The 21,589-nt window shown below is 48.3% G+C and overlaps 1 protein-coding gene across 1 annotated transcript in view; it reads left to right on the top strand.

Moving 5' to 3' along the window:
• The first annotated feature begins 653 nt into the window (after nt 1–653).
• The window catches only part of GYS1 (glycogen synthase 1), a 36,562-nt gene continuing 15,626 nt past the window's right edge, over nt 654–21,589 (top strand). Inside the window, exons 1-4 of the mRNA XM_066607886.1 lie at nt 654–914; nt 10,841–11,022; nt 19,956–20,147; nt 20,233–20,421. Of these exons, the coding sequence (XP_066463983.1) occupies nt 794–914; nt 10,841–11,022; nt 19,956–20,147; nt 20,233–20,421 (684 nt within the window). The 5' untranslated portion in view covers nt 654–793. The remainder of the gene's footprint in view (nt 915–10,840; nt 11,023–19,955; nt 20,148–20,232; nt 20,422–21,589) is intronic.

Genomic DNA, 21,589 nt, shown 5'->3' with positions numbered 1-21,589 from the left:
GGGGGTAACTTGCTGATCGGTGGGGGTCTCACTGCTGATCTCCAGAACGTGAAACGCGCGGCAGACTGTACATCTGCTTATTCTGTGAGACTCACGGAAATAGAACACGCTGCGATTATTCCATCTCACAGCATCACCATGAGAGAACACCCCCCTGCAAATAACGTGTTTTATGGATGTTTTGTGCACGAAAATCGCTTGATTTTCTCGCTTCCCAATAAATGAAGTGCCTCAGTGGCTTCAATGTGCCGGGCAGGTTGGCACTAGATTGGCATAAATGATAACATATTTCCTATTGCTCAGCCGCTACTGCTAGATTGGCATCAGGAGGGAACAAGTTACACAGTGCGGGTGATACGTTCTGCTCGTCAGGTACAAGCTGAGCCGTGTGACAGGCCGTCATGACCGGCACATACGACACAACTACCGACTCGCCTCCAGAATTGCGCAGTCACTTCTCCCGCACGTAGACAGCGGTCATGGTCTGTCAATCACAATGACTGACAGGAGAATGAACCAATCACCGCCCTCCACCGCTACCGCACGTACGGCATGACATTTGTAGAGCCCGGCTCCTCTCCACCAATCAGAGGCTGTTCCGAGGCTCGTCGCTCATAGGCCGAGGTACGGTTATACAGGGGGCTGGAGCGCTGGCCCCGCCTCTCCTCGGTGGTACATGCTGTTAGTGGGAGGCAGCTAGCTAGGAGCCGCTTGTCATTGCCCGGAGCGCTGCATAGGAGCTGGCATCTCAAGGACTGCCCATCCTGCCTGTAGGTTACCTTGTGCACCGTGCATGATGCCCCTGGCACGTAGCTTATCAGTCACCTCGCTCAACGGGCTGGATGATTGGGATGATGACCTGGACCTGGACAACTCTGTGCTGTTCGAGGTGGCATGGGAAGTGGCCAATAAAGGTGAGTGGCATGTGCCATGCCTGCACTTCTGCTTCCTCTTTGGCATTGTGTAATGCCCTTGTACTTCACTGCAGGAAAACAGGTTTACTTGTGGGGTTTTCCTCCATATCTGCAGTTCGTAGCCATAGGTGCTCGCGCACAGACCTATACGCTGTATCAATCTGCCATGTTGCCACTCACGCAAATTGCGTGAAATACGCTAGAAGACTCGCAGCATGTTCTATCTTGACACATATTAACTGCACAGACATGCAGTGCGTGGCAATCGGGGGGGGGAGCGCAGCGAGAGTTCGTGGCAATCGGGGGGGGGGGGAGCGCAGCGAGAGTTCGTGGCAATCGGGGGGGGGAGCGCAGCGAGAGTTCGTGGCAATCGGGGGGGGGAGCGCAGCGAGAGTTCGTGGCAATCGGGGGGGGGAGCGCAGCGAGAGTTCGTGGCAATCGGGGGGGGGAGCGCAGCGAGAGTTCGTGGCAATCGGGGGGGGGGGAGCGCAGCGAGAGTTCGTGGCAATCGGGGGGGGGGGAGCGCAGCGAGAGTTCGTGGCAATCGGGGGGGGGGGAGCGCAGCGAGAGTTCGTGGCAATCGGGGGGGGGGGAGCGCAGCGAGAGTTCGTGGCAATTGGGGGGGGGGAGCGCAGCGAGAGTTCGTGGCAATCGGGGGGGGGGGAGCGCAGCGAGAGTTCGTGGCAATCGGGGGGGGGGAGCGCAGCGAGAGTTCGTGGCAATCGGGGGGGGGGGAGCGCAGCGAGAGTTCGTGGCAATCGGGGGGGGGGGAGCGCAGCGAGAGTTCGTGGCAATCGGGGGGGGGGGAGCGCAGCGAGAGTTCGTGGCAATCGGGGGGGGGGGAGCGCAGCGAGAGTTCGCGGCAATCGGGGGGGGGGGGGGAGCGCAGCGAGAGTTCGTGGCAATCGGGGGGGGGGAGCGCAGCGAGAGTTCGTGGCAATCGGGGGGGGGGGGAGCGCAGCGAGAGTTCGTGGCAATCGGGGGGGGAGCGCAGCGAGAGTTCGTGGCAATCGGGGGGGGGAGCGCAGCGAGAGTTCGTGGCAATCGGGGGGGGGGGGGGAGCGCAGCGAGAGTTCGTGGCAATCGGGGGGGGGGGGGAGCGCAGCGAGAGTTCGTGGCAATCGGGGGGGGGGGAGCGCAGCGAGAGTTCGTGGCAATCGGGGGGGGGGGAGCGCAGCGAGAGTTCGTGGCAATCGGGGGGGGGGGAGCGCAGCGAGAGTTCGTGGCACTCGGGGGGGGGGAGCGCAGCGAGAGTTCGCGGCAATCGGGGGGGGGGGGGAGCGCAGCGAGAGTTCGCGGCAATCGGGGGGGGGGAGCGCAGCGAGAGTTGGCGGCAATCGGGGGGGGGGGGGGGAGCGCAGCGAGAGTTGGCGGCAATCGGGGGGGGGGGGGAGCGCAGCGAGAGTTCGCGGCAATCGGGGGGGGGGGGGGAGCGCAGCGAGAGTTCGCGGCAATCGGGGGGGGGGGGGGAGCGCAGCGAGAGTTCGTGGCAATCGGGGGGGAGGAGCTGTCACCTAGTTATAGTTCACTTCATTAACTGATAGCAGCGGAGTCGATGATGGAGCCAGTCATGATCTAGTGGGATCTGTATACTGTCCTGATGGTGCCTCACAGACTGTTATAGCGTGTTCTAAAATCTCTTGTAGGGATGTGTACATTGCCTCTGTAATACGGATACAGGTTCATCACCCCATCTGCCTGCAGTTCTACTGCCACAAACCTATGGGCATGTAAGTGCCCTCCAGTAGAACCACACTGGGTCTGTAATGCTTACCCAAATATGTGGGTGTATTAGTCTTCTGAAATTGGCCTCATAGGAATCTGCAAGAAGCATGAAATGCTCACCATAGCTAAAGGACGTCATTGTAACCATATCAGGTCAGGGCGACACGGGGACTTTTTCTAGGGCTACTAATTGATTTTTAACCACGGAGCTGCTGCAGGCTGCACAATACATGCAGTTGAATGTCAATGTGAGGACTGCAGCTAATGCTTAATAGTTAAAAACGCACAACAGCGCTACAAATGGTCAGTTTATTGCAACCCTTATAGGTTTGTTACTTGGGCTGCTATTACATGAGCACTAGCATCCTCCCGGTGATTGCTGGGCTGCACCTCGTGTAAGAGCACCCTTAGAATTCTCATAGGTTGTAAGACAGATAAGAATCCACAGGTTGTCCTGTCCGCTGAAGTCAGCAATTCCACTCATATCTTGGGAAACTCACTTTTGTGACCCATACTGTAAAGGAGTTGCCTAACCAGAGACATTGGCATCTGGGGCATAACTAAAGGCTCATAGGCCCTGGTGCAGAAGTTTAGTTTGAGCCTCGCTCATGCAATTTCCCTTCACTTCTGCAGCTTGCCCATAACGTCCTGCTGGGTCTCTTAAGTGACCTATTTATGCAGCACTAGCAGCCAGGGACGTTGCTTGAGTCTACAAAGAACAGTGGCACGGGCCCCAAGACCTGCTGTATGTCTTCCTCCGCTAAATTGTATAATTGGAGACATCATATCTCTAAGAAAACTTTTACAACACAACAGGCTTAGATAGAGCTGCTATGTTTGGTGATATACCAGCAAATGATGCGATCACCAACTAATGGTCAGATACCAGCTCAGCATTGAAAAGAGTGAAAACAGTGCAGTTACATCACAGGTGACGCCTTCTATGGTTGTGGTCATTCACTTTCCCTTTTGTTCACCTGGGTCCAGACCACTATGACTACTTCTAACCATAAATTGTCTGTGCATACAAACTCTCCATGCTGCTGCCCCAGTGCCCCTCTTAGTGCTTTCTACACAATACTAGTGTCCCCCTTTATGTATGACCCTAATGGTGCCCTCCTTTGTCAGATCAGTAGGACCACCACGATCGCTAGATTACAGGGCATGTTGAGCTAAAATGGTTAATTTGGCTTTTTGCTGTAACACAGTGGGTCAGCAGTGTAGGAAGGGCAGTACAGCTTCATTTGATTGTCGACCATTGTCATATGTACTTGGTATGCTCTTAAAGGAGTTTGGCAAGTGAACCTGATAGCAGTTCTAAAGCAAAAAAATAACCTTACTGCCATGTTGTGTCTCCCACAGCTCCAGCGCTGACGCTCCCGTGATCCCTGCTTGTCTTCATTTACTTTCCTGCAGTGATGTGCTGTACCTCCAGGTGATTATGCCTCAGCGGTGATGCTAGCATGTATGGCATGAAGCCATGGAGGCCACTGATTGAGCATGGTGGTTGTACGGCACAGCTTGAAAATACACACAGGCAGTCGGGGATCACCAGAGCAGCCACACTGGAGGGGCAGCAGGTTTACAGGTCAGTGATGCTTTAACCCTTTCCAATCCACTGTCTGACCTCTGAAGACATTATGATTTAAGGCTATACAGCTCTGATGTTGGAAGACGTCCGTCAGGGTTCTCTTACTGTATATTGCCAGCCTCTCTGCTGTCGGAGCCTATCCAGCGTGTCACCTCATGCAGTACTGGCTTTAGCCAGCATATAGCGCCATTGTGTAATGGCAGAAAAAGAGTAAGGTCCCTAGGAAAACCAGGATACAAATTGGATTGGAAAGGGTTAACAGGTGAGGTGAAACATTTCCTGCTAGATCAGGTCAGTTTGCCAAACTTCCAGACAATTACTTCAATGTTCGCGATTTCAACCCCATCAGGTAACACATGCGACTTTATACATCCTAACTGCTCATACCCCATGTGGTTAGTATGCATTTAGTCATACACAGCTTATGCTGTATATAGAGCAAAATCCGGAGTCGAACCTGCTTTATACACAGTGGGCATCAACTGACCTCTGCCCGCATCGGTCGCTATTAAAGAAAACTGTTCGTAGGTAACCCTTTAAGTGCCACTGTCAGTCCTGACAGCGGTATTTAAATGTCCAGGCTGGGATTTAAATGTGCCCAACGGCACAGCCGTGATAAGATCGCGGGGAGTGTCACAGTAGCCTGGGGACTTCTGAAAGTTCCCAGGGCTGTCATGATCTTTTTGCCTATTAACCCTTTCCAATCCACTGTCTGACGTCTAAAGACATTCTGATTGAAGGCTGTACAGCTTCCGATGTCGGAAGACGTCCAGCAGGGTATTCTTACTGTATATTACTGGCCGCTCTGTTGTCAGGGGGCCTCTCCATCATGTCCAATACCGCAGTACTGCCTTTAGCCAGCAGGTGGTGCCATTGTATGATGGCAGGAAGAGAAAACTCCCTAGGACACCCTGAATCTAAAATTGGATTGCAAAGGGTTAAATATTGCATTATAGTGTATTAGTGATCAAACTGTTGCAAGCTCAAGTCCCTTACGGGCACTAATAAAAAAAAAAAAATGAAGTAAAAATAAGTAATATAAAGATAAAAGAAAGCTTTTTATAATTGTAAAATTTTAAAAAATATTAAAAGGAAAATAAACTTTTTTCAAGTTGTTGCATCCAAAAAATGTTTAAAAAAAACACAAAATTTGGTATTGCTACATGCATTTATTAAAAGATCACATTATTAATCCCACATGATTAACTTCGTTAGAAGAAAGACATAACCATGTCAGAATTCGCTTGTTTGGTCACTCAATCTCCAAGAAAAAAATAAAATAAAAATCTATCAAGTCTTCTATTTTACATAATGGTACCATTACAAAATACAGTTGCCCCCACCCCTTAAAAAAAACACCATTTTCTTTTTTTAAAGATTAAATGTATATATAAAAACTTTATATAAATTTGGTATTGCTGTACTTGTACTGACCCACAGAATAAAGACAAATTGTCAATTTACTGCACAATAAATGCCATAAAAATAACCACCCCCTTCCTCTAAATGGTGTAATTGTGGAGAATTGCAGAATGTGACCTGGATGCAGGCACATCAGTTACCATTGGTCACGAAAGGGTTAAACGGCAGATGTGTAATTTTGGTTACAATGTAATAAACATTTTGAAAAGTGTTTTTTATACAAATGTGCTAGAAGAAAATGTGTGGAATTCGCCCAGTCCTATTTCTCCTCAGTGATGGCACATATTGGGGGGTGTGACCCCTATGGGTATAGCGGCAGATGAATGCCACTTGCTTCCGGTGTCCAGGAGACTGGGAAGTGCACTGTTAGAATGTGTGCTGCTTGAGGCAGAGCCAGCTCTTTCAGCAAACACTGTGCATGAAGGCTGGGTTTGCCACATGCCATTGTATGGCTTCCTGGCAGGGAAACGGCATTAATTGCAGGTCTTGATTATAGAAGAATAGTAGGTGTTCTCTACTTCAGGTAGGTACACGTCCTGAGCATACACTCCACAACCCACATTGATAGTCAGGATTTGCCATCTCACCACTTAGTTTCATCACTTCTGCTTATTAATCTGCTAAGGCACAATGACAAGTCCGAGTTTTGTTCTTTAAGATGCAAATCATTTGTTATGAAACAACCCCTGTAATGAAGGTTGAGTTAAATGGTTGTCGCCAGCGGTTAGATAAGCTAGACCCTGAAGAAGTCATGTCTGCCTATATACTTCCATGCAATATAGAATTGGCCGTCCAGGAAATACATGATCACTCAAGGTCTGCCAGAGCGGCTCACCATTCTGGCTCATATCGGAAGGATGGGAAGTCCTCAACTGGGGACCCCCTCTATGACCTTTGTATGCCTTAAAGCGACCCTCCAGTTTTAAGACCAAATTCTGTTACAGGTTAGGTAGATGGGACAAGGGGTATATTTGCAATTGTTCCTTTTCTGCTGCCCCTCATATTAAACTGATCAAGAAAGAAAATCACCAGAGATCCAAAAGACTTCTATATGAGGACCCTGGCCATAAGTATCTATATCTCAGCTGAATGTGATTAAGGGAAAAGGGGGAAGCTTATGGGGTTCATAGTAGTTCTATATGAATGTTCTGGTACTGAATGGAGTAAGGAATATATGGGGGAACTGATGAGAAGGATGTGTTTTAGACACTCTTCACTTATTTCAACCAAAGCTTGATGGATCCCTGGTTTTCCTTGAAACTTGGTCAGGCGCCAGAAGATACATTAAAAGGTGTCCGTTTTGCAACAAGGATGATAAGCTGGTTGTTTAGCCTTTTTAAAGATATTCCATGAGGGCTGATAAACCAGTAAACAAATCTGGTCCAAAACCTGGGCTTAGCTGAGAAGTCTTCTGTTTCTACCACCTTATTGAGCGTCATTGAGAAAGGACTTCCTCAAAAGGGGAACACTTTTTTTTTTTTTTTACCAATTACAGTAAACTGGTTGGAAATGATTGACTTAAGGGCTATAAGAGACCCAATGTTCTCCAGACTGATTTTGTCACAAATGTCCATCTTCGCCATGACATTGCCTTGTCAACTCCTCTCCAAGGCAGCATCAACTGCTTAGATTATTGCAGCCAGTCGATACGGTTTCACCACTACTGCCTCGTGTCTCCTTCCACCCTCCTAGTACACTAAAACTATCTGGGGATAGATTTTAGAAAGCTTCTCCATCCTGAAGATATGTGTCTACAGTGTGAATTGTAGCCATCCAATGTCTGAGTATTCTTCTCATTGGAGTAACGGGGTAGCACTGCATACCTTAGATTACGACTACAGGTAATGTTGCAGAGAGCAAGATTTACCAAACCTGTAATTGTAGCCTCTTATGTTAGACAAGCAGTAGAGCTGTAGTTGGAGAGTCCTTGAAAATGTCTGTATTTGTTAATATAGCGAATATTGTCTTACAATCCAAGTATTGAATGTATGATGAGTATTGACGTCCCCACAATGGCTGCTATGAAGAATGAACTTTGGTTCTAACTAATTGCATTGATTCTGGGACACTTCAGAAAGTTTCTGCTTTACATATTACTCTTATGAGGTTTCTCTAATCTCTTTTTATATTGTTTGCCAAATGCCAGTGACTGTGCAATATTCCAGTTATGATTGATACCGTGGTATCATGGCTGGCAATCACATAGTCTGGTGATAACAGAACTGTACAAGCTGCATATATTAATCACATTGGATGATTCTCATCTGAAATAGGGCCTCATTCAGAGGCGTAACTTGAAGCTTCTGGGCCCCATTGCAAAACCTGTAACAGGGGCCCTAACTATAATAATTAATAGTACTGGGATCGCTATTTGGAGAAGAGAGGTCTTATGGGCTCCTGGGGCCGGGTGCAGTCACATCCTCTGCATCCCTTATAGTTACGCCATTGGCCTCACTTCTCAAAACTGGGTAGCAGTAAGACTATCTTTGCACACAGCAACCAATCACATTGCAGTTTTCTTTTTACCACAGCCATTTAAAAAATTAAAGCCGAGCTCTGATTTGTTCCTGTGGGCAGCAAGGACAGTCTTACTGTTGGCCAGTTTTGTAAAGGGTGGTTTCACACCTGCACTTGGATGAGCTTTTCGGGAAGCAGGAAAGAGGAATCCCTGTGGCCAAACGGCTCAATTTTTAGGACTGAACCAAACAGACCCCATTAGCTACAATTGGGTCCATTCGGTTTCTGTCCAGCTGTGAGGCTTTTGGATGGAAGAAAAAGTGCTGCAATGCTTTCTTCTGGTATTTTTAGCTGGATGTGTGATGGAACCTCCAACCAGAGGTGTGAAGTGTTGAAAATTAGATTTGCCATGTTGGGTTTTCTTTTCCTGTCCATTACTTTTTGGAACCTGAAATGTATGGTCCACATGGCCTATACTGCCTCCAGGGGTATGTGTAAAGTCAGAGATGGTATGCTATAATACATGTTTTATATAGAGGAGAAGGAATGCATAGGCTCTCCCTCTTATAAATCGCTAGGAGACATGGAGATGACAAAAAGGGAGTACCTAAAGGAAACCCATGCAGACTCCATGTAGATGTAGTCCTTCGTCAGATTTGGACCTGGAGTGCTGTCCTTTAATTCCTGATGTGCTTCATCAGTTGCTTATGTCTGCTTCTTTGACCACTTGTGCCGCAGAGCTGCTTGCACAATTATAGCTGATCTTGGGCTGTGAGTTCAAGGCTGCATACTTCTGCTGTCACAAATACCTTGCTGTTTTTTATAGGCCATGTCGCATACTTCACATGGCGGCGGAGGAAGTAGAAGCATGCACTTGTGCACTTTGTAGCAGTCATGTGGGTAAACGGTAGTCCTACATAAGTGGCAATTCCTTAAATATTAGAAAATATGCTATATTAAGCCAAAAAAGCATAGTAGGGTGTTTTAGACTGGCCACGCTTATTGTGCGGGAACCATTAGATTATAGACTGCTATAAGGGATGCTGCGGTGTCCATATGCTTTGATATAGCTGAGGTTGTCCTAATGGGGAAAATGCCCTTTAGGATGCATTCAAAAATTACTGATTTGCTGCGGATTTTGATATCGATCTGCAGGAGATTTCACCTTTTCAATTTGACTTGAAATGTGCTGATCTGTATCAAAGCAGCGACTGGTGAACGCGCCCATAAAGAGGCGGTCTGGTCTCCGAAGAATGGGCACAGATGCCAGGGACAGGTAGCCAGTGTGATTAAAAAATATTACTATTGGCCACTACGTCTTTTAGTGTCCATGGAAGTTCTTAGTTGGGTTATCAAAGCTTAGCTGGTTCATAATCCTACTACCGTAGTACTGTATGAAGACAAGTGGATGGATGTTATATAGTCAACTGCATTTTAAACATTGGGCTCAGGCTACATGGTGACTAAAAGGTCGTCGGCCGTATGAAAAATGTGGCTAGGCTTCAACTTGCAGACTTATAACACCAGTGTACAGGCCAGTTATACATCGTGATCTGAGTGATGATGCTCCTTAGTCTGCAATAAAAATATATAGTGTGTATGTAATTCAGGAAATTAATTAGTACAGGTTTTTGCCCTTAGGACTCATCGGGCACTTATTTGTTGGCTTCTATGGTAAGGCAATCACTCCGCACACCGGGCCTAGGATTACAAAACACAAGATCGCTAACCTAACGCATGACAGAGGTGGCGTCAATCTCCCTGATCCTGTGAGATGTTCTTGGCTCCGCAGTATGCTGCACATGATACCGGCACACCAGAGTGAGGATTTTCATACCTCAAGCGCTAGTTAAAACTGCTGAACCATGTGTGGGTGACTTGGATCCCTTCCATGTTCGTAGGTACCAAACATAGCTCCATCACTATAGAACATTCTGTACTGATCACTACGCGCATCACTTGGCCGGACTCTGTGATGTCTACATACAGGCTCATACACACTGGAAAATAACTTCACACATTTGAAGTTCTGCAGTTCTGTGACCAGTGCACCATGCCTCCTTTATATAGGGAATTAGTGGGGAGTACCTGCTCAAGGGACCCCACTATAGTTTAGTCATCTGATGCATCTAAATTATTTTCAGCAGTCTTCGGGCTCCTGTCCACGACCGATAGTTCATTGCGTTACCCACGGCGATAATATGGCTGCGGGTAACGCAGTGAACGTTTTCCATAGCGTTGCTATGGAAAGCGCGGCCCCCTGCCCACTAGTGGAGAATCATAGCGTTTCTTCGCTCCCGGGTTTCAAATCGTGGCAATTCTCACAGCAGAGAACTGACATTGCTCCCCCACGGCGGAATATCACTAGCAGTATTCCATCACGGCCGTGGACAGGGGGCCTTATACTACTATAGCAAGTTTTGGAACTCCAGGCCCCCTGGAGTTATTGTAGAGTTGCTAGCTTTATGTATGAAGGCCGACTTTGCACAGGTCCACCATGGGCCATGTTGCTATCAGACATGTTCCATTTTTTGGTTTTTGTTTTTTTTTTGTTTTATGTCAGCAGGCAGATGGGTGCTAGGGTATGTTTTCTCTGTTGCCTTCCTGTCTTGGATTGTTGATTTCATGTCTTTGCATTTATGGCATACCTATGAATATATGCCTCGTTTCACAGTGTCCTCCCTGTTGGTTTTTGATTAAGAGAATTTTATTTATTTATTTTTTTCTTTAGTGGGTGGAATCTATACAGTTATACAGACCAAAGCCAAGATCACCACAGATGAATGGGGAGAGAATTACTTTCTCATCGGACCCTACTTCGAGCACAATGTCCGGACTCAGGTTGAGTTGATTGAGCCTCCAAATCCTGCCATCAAGCGTACTCTAGATTCCATGAACTCAAAGGGATGTAAGGTGAGAAGAGGTTACTTGGTTTCGTAACATTTGTGTTGGCTCTGCCTCCAGGTATTTAAGGTGATATAGACTGCTCTAACACTTGGTTTCTCCCATGGCAATGTTTCGGATCAGTTTTTGATTATGGGATGACTTAATGACTTGCAATGTCTTGATTGAACGCCAACGATTGCACTTTGTTTGAAGAAAGCACAAAAATGTTGTACTCTGAATGCCATTCATCGCAAACCCTCTATCAAAGGAGAAAGGTCCCTAACCTGTACCAGAACCATCAAGCCGGAAGGCTTGGCAAGTTTCAAGGACCAGTAGCCTTGCATTGCATAATCTTGTAGACAACCTGTTTTAGCCTGTCATTTTAAGAGCTTGCCACCTACACGTTCGACTGAGCTCAGATGGTGTTGTAAGGTTTTATACTATCTTCACATGGAATTTGCATGTATAAGGTGCCAAAATCCACACTGTAGTCCATATGGTGCAGATTTTGAAGTGATGGTTGTTGAAAATATTGTCTTGTCACTTGATGAGGTGCCTACATCAAATTGGTGGTCTGTGTATAATTCGCATTTTAAAAAATCCACAATTTCCCTTGAAATCCCTTTCAAATTTTTCTGAAACAGATTTTGGTTGTGTAAGCATAAGCTTAACCCTTTCCAATCCACTTTCTGACATCTTAAGACATTATGAATTAAGGCTGTACAGCTCCGATGATGGAAGACGTCCGTCGGGGTTTTCTTACTGTATATTGCCAGCCTCTCTGCTGTCGGAGCCTATCCCACGTGTCACATTATGCAGTACTGGTTTTAGCCAGCAGATAGCGCCATTGTATAACAGCAGAAAAAGAGTAAGCCCCCTAGGAAAACCAGTATGCAAATTGGATTGGAAAGGGTTAATAGTGAAAGAAGACTTTCGTGTGCGATTGCTCCCAATTCAGCAAGTGGGTTTCCATGTCTTAAGTGATTTTTCTGGTGCCCACTAGGTCACTATTCACACCTAGAGCTTTCACAGTACCTGGCCTAGTGGCACTGCTGGGTTTTATCCCCCTTGTTTACCTGCTCCAACTCTGACACCTTTCAAAACCACTGATAACAGATACCCTTGATCTTGGTCAAGACTTTCATGATTTTCTGCTTGTATAGCCGTATATCCATTTCTGCCAGGAGCTTGTAGAGCCTAACTGATCTTATACATCGGCTTTATATGGGGACCACCTTGATTTTGCGTTGGGAGGATTTGTTCGTATTCCCTAAAGCCAAGGATTGCCATCTCCAGTTGTGTTCATACTGGCTATAAGAAGAGGTAGTAGTTGGACTTTAAGAAGTAGTTGGACTTTAGGGAAAGCTCCTTGTAAACCTGACTCTGCAGTCGGTCTCTCTTATGCAAAGGCTGCATTCCAGTAATGTAGTATAAACTCTTACACAAGATCTATTGCATATCTGTCACTTACATAACAGACCTCTTCATTAGGCAGAGGCGACATGGGAAGGGCCTTGCAGGGGCAGACACACAGCGCAGAGGGCTTCAGTGCAAAAACTGTATATGGGCCCCTTATTCTCCAGTAGCTCCTCATACAGCACTCCTATTATCTCTTCTGATCCAACAGTGATTGTGTGCTATGAAATTCATTAGCTCAGTCCTGTCTTCTTTACACTGCGCACATAGAAGAGGAGCTTGTGCACCCCTATCTTTCTTAGGCCTCATGTTATTTTAGCCGTGGACATTTAAAATCCACAGCGTGATCCACGCCCCAAAGGGATGTATTGGACACCTGCAGGTAATTAAATACCTGCGGATGTCATTTTCCCCTGAGGCGTAGATTGTGTGTGCGGGAAAACACCCACAGCATGCGCAATCTTAGTGCGGGTCTCCCGCAAGCTTCTATTGAATCCTATGGAAGCCGTCTGGATTCGCAGCACACCCGCAGCTGAATTTCTGCTCTTTGCGTGCGGGAGAGCAGGAGTTTAAAAAAAAAAAAAAAAAAAAGTGCACAGTGCATGCATGCGGCACGCTGCCGGCGTGCTGAGCACATCCGCCGGGCCGAAGAAAGAAGATCCGTCCGCAATGGAGGGAAGATCCGCAGCGTCCGGACAGGTAAGTAATTCTTCTTTTTAGGCCTCATATCCGTGGGAAAGGAGGGACCCGCTGCAGGATTCTGCATGAAGAATTTGCGGCGGGCCTGATTTTCCCCGTGGACATGAGGCCTTATACAGAGGAGCGGCATGGTGGACATTATACTCACTAATTCTTGTAAATCCAGCACTGGGGTGATATATAATACTTATTAGAACCAGCATCTGTGTGTTTGTCTTGCACTCTGCAGCTGCTACTTCCTCTTTGTCCCTCCCCTCTTCATAGACTTTTATGGGTAAAGCCTTGTCACATTTTTGTTTTTCATTCCCATTGTCTTGCTCCATAACAAGTAGTGTGGGATCCTGCGGGTGCCTGAGACCAACGGCACATGATGAAACCTCATTGACTGTAATGGAATGCATTTGGTTTCTAACATAGTGTCTGTCAAATTTAGCATTAGTTGATAACGTTGATTTGTGCAGTTCCTTGAAATAACTGTGCCCATGGTCAGTCATTTCAACAAACTTTTCATAATTGCTATAGTTATATAAACAAAACTTTGTAATATATCTTATCACATGAAAATGCTGCTTTTTCCACTTATCAGGCTTCTTTCCTCCCTATTAAGCTGTTTGCTCACTGCTAATATTGGTAGAAAAAAATACTGATGGCTCACTGACAAGTCAGATTACCTGCAGCCCATAGAGGTCTATGGAGCAGGAGGGAAGGTGCTTCTGGAGGGACAGGAGAGCACAGGAACACTGATGCAGCAGCTAATAGTCTTGTTCCACTTTCACATCTGCACTTGAACCTCCGTTCAGAGGTTCCGACATAGATCTGGCAGAAAACTCTGAATGCAACGCCTTTGTCCAGTTAAATGCCGGACAGCTGAGCGGAAACCAAACTGATTCCGTTATAGTCAATGGGGTTCATTACATGCTGTTTGGTTCTGTTTTAAGACTAGGGGAAAATGGAACCCCTGATGCAGATGTGAAAGTAGCTTTACTGTTTCACATCTACTGGAATTACATTTACACAACTTATATCTTCCAAGTGGATAGAAACATGCACATGGAAGTACTGGAAGACGCGGTCAAGGATAGGAAAGCATGGAGAATGATGATCCATAATGTGACCAAAAGTCTGCCTCGACTGAATGGATATTCATATCCTCCAAGTGGCTTCTGGGTGTATGTGGGAAAGATATGGGAGTGGGATCTGCTCTTCTGTCTGATGTATGTAAGAGATAGACATGGTAGCTAGTCTGTACCCACCAGATCAGGGAAAACTGAGCATTCAAGATTAAGCCTGCAGAGGGGAAAACTGATGAAAAATTCCATGTATGTCACATCCTGGCCAGAAATGGTATTGCTGCTCATATACACATGACTACTTATTCTAAAAACAACAAATACACTTTGAGATTATTAAAAAGAAACCAAAAAGCAGTAGTTTTTTGTATTTTTTTTTTTTTGTTAAAGATTGAGCCCATTTGTACTTCATTACTAGTGATATATGAGGTGGCATGAAATAGTACCAAATAAGTTTAAGAGAAACTTCTAGAACTTGTTGTATCATGAACTTCAACACACAGTAAATGCATTAATGCAGGATCCCACTTGATTAGTGCTCCATGCAGCAGAGTGGAGTCAGTCAATCAATCTTCTAAAGCGCTGTAGCCACGCAGTTGCCCTTTAAATTTTCTTGGCCGCCTTACTGTGACTGTCATGTTATTGTCTTGCACGTTGAAGGGGAAAACCTCCCATCTTGTGACATTGCTAAAAAATTCTCGCCTCCCCCCTTCCGTCTGTGAGCTGAGAATCACATGTTCCAGCACTAAGTTTAGCGTTCCTGCGCAGTGACCTCGGGTTATGCCGGATTCTGTTACTACTCGCTGGAAAGGTCAGCTCTAAAAATTGTAAGTCAGGCTTGGCCTCAGGTTCCCGGACAGGATCACAGGTTGAGGACCCATAATGTCCTGACAGCTGAGATGTCGGTGAGACGGTGACAGCGTGGAGGTCAGGAAGTCCTCGTGAAAGAGGTCTTGTCTTTCACAGAAAGGTCAAAGATAATCAACCTAAAACTCATGTGCAAAGTGTATGAGAATAGCGCATATAGTGTTGGCCAGAATTCCATGCTGTAAAATAGTTATAAATACCTGACCTATGTGTGCGTGATAATTCATGAATAGAATTCCAGATAATCCAGTTAAGACTGACATACACAGAGGGTTAAAAGGGCTTCTCATGAGGACATTCACGTTTCAAGTTTTAACTGGTCCAGGCATCGTCAGATCTATGTAGGTTCAACTTCACAACTTACAAGGTGGTGTTCCAGGGAAAATGAAACATTAGACACACATTCAAAAATGAATGAATGACCATATAAAGGGTGGCTGGGCCGTACCTGCTAGTGATTCTATCTTGTAAGGGGTTGTCCCGAACTGGGGACTTTGTGTGACATTCTTATTTCCAAATGGGCTATGGTCATATGCAGGGGCGTAGCTAGAGGCTCATGGGCCCGGGTGCAAAAGTTTAGCTTGGGGCCCCCTTCCAGACCCGTCCACCCACCACTCCTTTTCACAGCTACTCCTTGTATATCACTTTTAGCCACATTACTGTTTTTTTTTAATGACCCATCAATGGATCATTAGTAATCAGGGGTTTTAGATTTTTAAAACATCCAGAACACAAGCCTCAAGGCACGCTTTGCTTCCCCAAGAAAGAAAAAAATAATGATATATACACATACATAATACAGGCACACATACATTGGAGACAGCATGAGCTAACTTTTATAACATGTTAGGGCTCATGTGCACGGCCAGGTTTTCACCACGTATTATGCACACGTGGTAATCCCAGCATGCTCTCTTTCTCTGCGTACCACGTAACGTGAGCCCTGTACACTTGTATGATACGCTGCCCATACACATTACATTGTTTCCATACGTATTGTCACTCTAAACAGAGTGGGGAATTAAAAAAAGAATCCCCCTGTGCATGTGCAGTGCCACACAAAGCCATATGTGGTCCCTGCCGGCAGCGTGCATGGCTGGGAAATGTGTGAGATGCTGGTGGTCTCCCACAGTGTTGTAGGCTTACGGCTGTGGCATTGAGCCCTCAGTCACCAAAACAGCGGCTCAGTTCCAGCATACCTCTAATAGTGAAGTCAGGTGCCGGCTCGCAGAACCCCCCTCACTCACCCCCACTCCCCGTCACACAGAACAACCCTCACTCACCCCCACTCCCCATCACACAGAACCCCCCTCGCCCCCCCCCCCCACTCCCCATCACACAGAACCCCCCTCGCCCCCCCCCCCACTCCCCATCACACAGAACCCCCCCCTCACTCACCCCCACTCCCCATCACACAGAACCCCCCCCTCACTCACCCCCACTCCCCATCACACACAGAACCCCCCTCACTCACCCCCACTCCCCATCACACACAGAACCCCCCTCACTCACCCCCACTCCCCATCACACACAGAACCCCCCTCACTCACCCCCACTCCCCATCACACACAGAACCCCCCTCACTCACCCCCACTCCCCATCACACACAGAACCCCCCTCACTCACCCCCACTCCCCATCACACACAGAACCCCCCTCACTCACCCCCACTCCCCATCACACACAGAACCCCCCTCACTCACCCCCACTCCCCATCACACACAGAACCCCCCTCACTCACCCCCACTCCCCATCACACACAGAACCCCCCTCACTCACCCCCACTCCCCATCACACACAGAACCCCCCTCACTCACCCCCACTCCCCATCACACACAGAACCCCCCTCACTCACCCCCACTCCCCATCACACACAGAACCCCCCTCACTCACCCCCACTCCCCATCACACACAGAACCCCCCTCACTCACCCCCACTCCCCATCACACACAGGTCCCCCCTCACTCACCCCCACTCCCCATCACACATAGGTCCCCCCCCACTCCCCATCACGCACAGGTCCCCCCTCGTCCCCCCCCACTCCCCATCACGCACAGAACACCCCTCGTCCCCCCCCACTCCCCATCACGCACAGAACACCCCTCGTCCCCCCCCACTCCCCATCACGCACAGAACACCCCTCGTCCCCCCCCACTCCCCATCACGCACAGAACACCCCTCGTCCCCCCCCACTCCCCATCACGCACAGAACACCCCTCGTCCCCCCCCACTCCCCATCACGCACAGAACACCCCTCGTCCCCCCCCACTCCCCATCACGCACAGAACACCCCTCGTCCCCCCCCACTCCCCATCACGCACAGAACACCCCTCGTCCCCCCCCACTCCCCATCACGCACAGAACACCCCTCGTCCCCCCCCACTCCCCATCACGCACAGAACACCCCTCGTCCCCCCCCACTCCCCATCACGCACAGAACACCCCTCGTCCCCCCCCACTCCCCATCACGCACAGAACACCCCTCGTCCCCCCCCACTCCCCATCACGCACAGAACACCCCTCACTCACCCCCACTCCCCATCACACACAGAACACCCCTCCCCCCTCTTAATCATACCGAGGACGTTCCCTCTCACTGACTGCACTTACTTTCACTATGGTCTCTGCGCAGGCAGGCAGCCTCTCCTGCACATTGGCGCTTCTTCCCAGGACCTCCGCTCAGACCCCTCCCCTCTGATGATCTCTGTGCTGGAGAACCAGATGGGGGAGGGGTCTGAGCGGAGGTCCTGGGAGGAAGCGCCGATGTGCAGGAGAGGCTGCCTGCCTGCTCAGAGACCATAGTGAAAGTAAGTGCAGTCAGTCAGTGTCGTGGAAAGTAAGCCCCGTGGGCCCCCAGGGGCTCAGGGGCCGGGTCGCAACCACACCCCCAGCACCCCGTATATGTACGCCAGTGGTGATATGGGTTTTCTAAATGACACCTTTTTGTAAACCAATGACACATGCCCAACAGGTCGCCCCAGCGATAATCATTCCTGTGCTTTTACACATGAATGAGCATTGCTGACTGAACCGTAGTGAATGGAGAAGGAGTCGGCGATCATTTTAGCCAGCCCGCCTCCAATCACAGTAATCGGGCAGTCATTCATAAGTGAGCGATTGTTTACACAAAACTATACATTCAGTCTTCTGAATGCAGAAACTAAACAACAAACGAGAAGTGATAAGCTTCTTATTTGTCATTTCAGTTATGGCATGCATTTACACTGATCGCTAATCATTCACATTCTCGCTCAATCACAGGAATCTGAATGCTAATCATTGAGTGTAAAATATTATACTGCCACCTAATTGTCAATACCAAACACATTTTATTTCTTTTTAAAGGTGTTTTCCAGAACTTTATTATTTGATAACCTATCCTAGGGATAGGTCATCAATAGCTGATCAACGGGGATTTGTGTCTCAGGATCCCTGCCATACTGGTTGAAGAGTCTGCAGGGCTTGGTTGAGAGCTACGACCTCTTTTCAGGCCTGTGATGTCATGCTTAGAGATGAGCGAGTATACTCGCTAAAGGCAATTGCTCGAGCGAGCATTGCCTTTAGCGAGTACCTGCCCGCTCGAGACAGAAGGTTCGGGTGCCTGCGCGGGGGAGCGGTGAGTAGCGGCTGTCAGCAGGAGGGAGCGGGGGGGAGAGGGGGAGAGAGATCTCCCCTCCGTTCCTTCCCCCTCTCCCCCGCAGCTCCGTGCCCGCCGCCGGCACCCGAACCTTCTGTCTCGAGCGGGCAGGTACTCGCTAAAGCCAATGCTCGCTCGAGCAATTGCCTTTAGCGAGTATACTCGCTCATCTCTAGTCATGTTCATCGGCCACATGGCCTGAGAACAGCTCATTCTTATGCAAGTGAATGGGATTGAGCTGCCATACCGGGCACAGCTAATATACAATGTATGGCACTGTGCATGGTATGGACTGACGTTGCTGCACTCACTCAAGCTCATTGGCTTGGATTCTGAGCTGCGGACCCCCTCCAGTCAACTATATAGAGTCATCAGTAGTGTGGTGTTTATTTTCATCCTTTAACCCTCTAAGGACATTGCCTTTATAAAAAAAAAAAAAAGATATTTTCTTTTCCTCCCATTTTTGGTTTCTTCTCTCTGTTTTCAGAAAATTATAGCTTATTTTTCCAATGATGTAGCTGGCTGAGGGTTGTTCTTTGCAGGACAAGTTGGATTTTTCAATGATACTATTTAATGTACTATTAAAGGTACTGAAAAACTTGGTCTTGCATTTACCGTATATACACTGCAACAAAAATGACATAACTTTATTCTGTGGGTCAGTAAGATTACGGCGATACCCAATTTTAATTGGGTGTGTTTTGTATTTTTGCCATGCTATTTAAAAAAAAATCTTTTAGAAAAATTTCTTGCAGTCTTCTAACCGTTATAAATTTCTTTCCGTTGATGGGGTTGTACAAGGGCTCGTTTTGTCTGTGGTTTCTATTGGTACCATTTTGGAGTACGTTTGACTTTTTGATCTTGTTATATTAATTTATTCTTGAGGATGGCGTGACCAAAAAGAGCAATTCCCTTTGTTATTTATCCCACATGGTGAATATTGTCTTTTAATTATTGTATAAAAAAAAAAAAAGAAAAATTATAGAGAACTTTCAATTGTTTCCTCTACCATAGACTGCGATACTTCAGCATTTCTGTTGATGGTATTTTTGCAGGCAATCTTTTAAGGCATACCAGAGGCATGTCTTAATATGTTAAAATACATGACAGTTCACCTTCAGAAAGCCTTGGGCTGCCATGACAACAGAATGGCACCTCACAACCTCATTGCAGACAGCTAAACTGCCCCCAAAAGGGAAATTATTTCATCTTGTAGTTCTGAAAATGTGTCCTGTAGTTGTTTTGGAAACTGAACAGCTTTTTTTTGCACAGGTGTACTTTGGCCGCTGGCTGATAGAAGGCAGTCCCTATGTAGTCCTCATCGACATAGCAGCCACCGCCTGGAGCCTTGACCGCTGGAAGACTGAGCTTTGGGATAGCTGCGCCATTGGGATCCCATGGTATGATAGAGAAGCCAACGATGCTGTCTTGTTCGGTTTCCTAACAGCATGGTTCCTGGGTGAGGTACGTGTGCCGATCTTGAGATTGATCAATACAGACACACTGTTTATTATAGTCATATCATTAATACCCTGTCCGATGTGTTTAGTTTGCAGCACAGTGTGGCGATGAAAGGCCCTTTATCCTGGCTCATTTCCATGAATGGCTAGCTGGCGTTGGCTTATGTATGTGTCGGATTCGTAAACTCCCGGTGGCTACCATGTTCACCACCCATGCCACGCTTCTGGGCCGTTACCTGTGTGCCGGAAGCGTTGACTTCTACAACCAACTTGAAGCGGTGAGACAATGACACAGTATAACTATCAGTATATAGCTAGATGTTATGTGCCAGGCATTTGGGATTGATATATTTATCAAGGCTGTATTACTTTAATAATGTGTCACACACCCAATACGAAACCTATATGAACAAACTGAGAAGATGGTGTGTAACACATGCAGTGTCCACACAGACATAATACTCAACATATAATGACCAAAAATCTAAATTGTTTGTGCAAAGTAGTGTGTTGCTTGTATCACACACCATGGGCTTTTTTTGGTGCAGTACACAGCATCTTGATGTCATAGCAAATCACCATGTGGAACTTCTGATGGGGTCCCATAGAACCCCGGGTCTCCCTTTATTGGAAACTGCTTTAAAGGAGTCGTTGGGGTGGCGTAGAAGGGGAGTCGTTGGGGTGGCGTAGAAGGGGAGTCGTTGGGGTGGCGTAGAAGGGGAGTCGTTGGGGTGGCGTGGGAAGGGGAGTCGTTGGGGTGGCGTGGGAAGGGGAGTCGTTGGGGTGGCGTGGGAAGGGGAGTCGTTGGGGTGGCGTGGGAAGGGGAGTCGTTGGGGTGGCGTGGAAGGGGAGTCGTTGGGGTGGCGTGGAAGGGGAGTCGTTGGGGTGGCGTGGAAGGGGAGTCGTTGGGGTGGCGTGGAAGGGGAGTCGTTGGGGTGGCGTGGAAGGGGAGTCGTTGGGGTGGCGTGGAAGGGGAGTCGTTGGGGTGGCGTGGAAGGGGAGTCGTTGGGGTGGCGTGGAAGGGGAGTCGTCGGGGTGGCGTGGGAAGGGGAGTCGTCGGGGTGGCGTGGGAAGGGGAGTCGTCGGGGTGGCGTGGGAAGGGGAGTCGTCGGGGTGGCGTGGGAAGGGGAGTCGTCGGGGTGGCGTGGGAAGGGGAGTCGTCGGGGTGGCGTGGGAAGGGGAGTCGTCGGGGTGGCGTGGGAAGGGGAGGCGTCGGGGTGGCGTGGGAAGGGGAGGCGTCGGGGTGGCGTGGGAAGGGGAGGCGTCGGGGTGGCGTGGGAAGGGGAGGCGTCGGGGTGGCGTGGGAAGGGGAGGCGTCGGGGTGGCGTGGGAAGGGGAGGCGTCGGGGTGGCGTGGGAAGGGGAGGCGTCGGGGTGGCGTGGGAAGGGGAGGCGTCGGGGTGGCGTGGGAAGGGGAGGCGTCGGGGTGGCGTGGGAAGGGGAGGCG

This window comes from Eleutherodactylus coqui, chromosome 6 (genome assembly GCF_035609145.1).
Source record: "Eleutherodactylus coqui strain aEleCoq1 chromosome 6, aEleCoq1.hap1, whole genome shotgun sequence".
Lineage (NCBI taxonomy): Eukaryota > Metazoa > Chordata > Amphibia > Anura > Eleutherodactylidae > Eleutherodactylus > Eleutherodactylus coqui.
The sequence above is the reverse complement of the archived record's forward strand: the minus strand, read 5'-3'. Positions and strand labels throughout refer to the sequence as shown.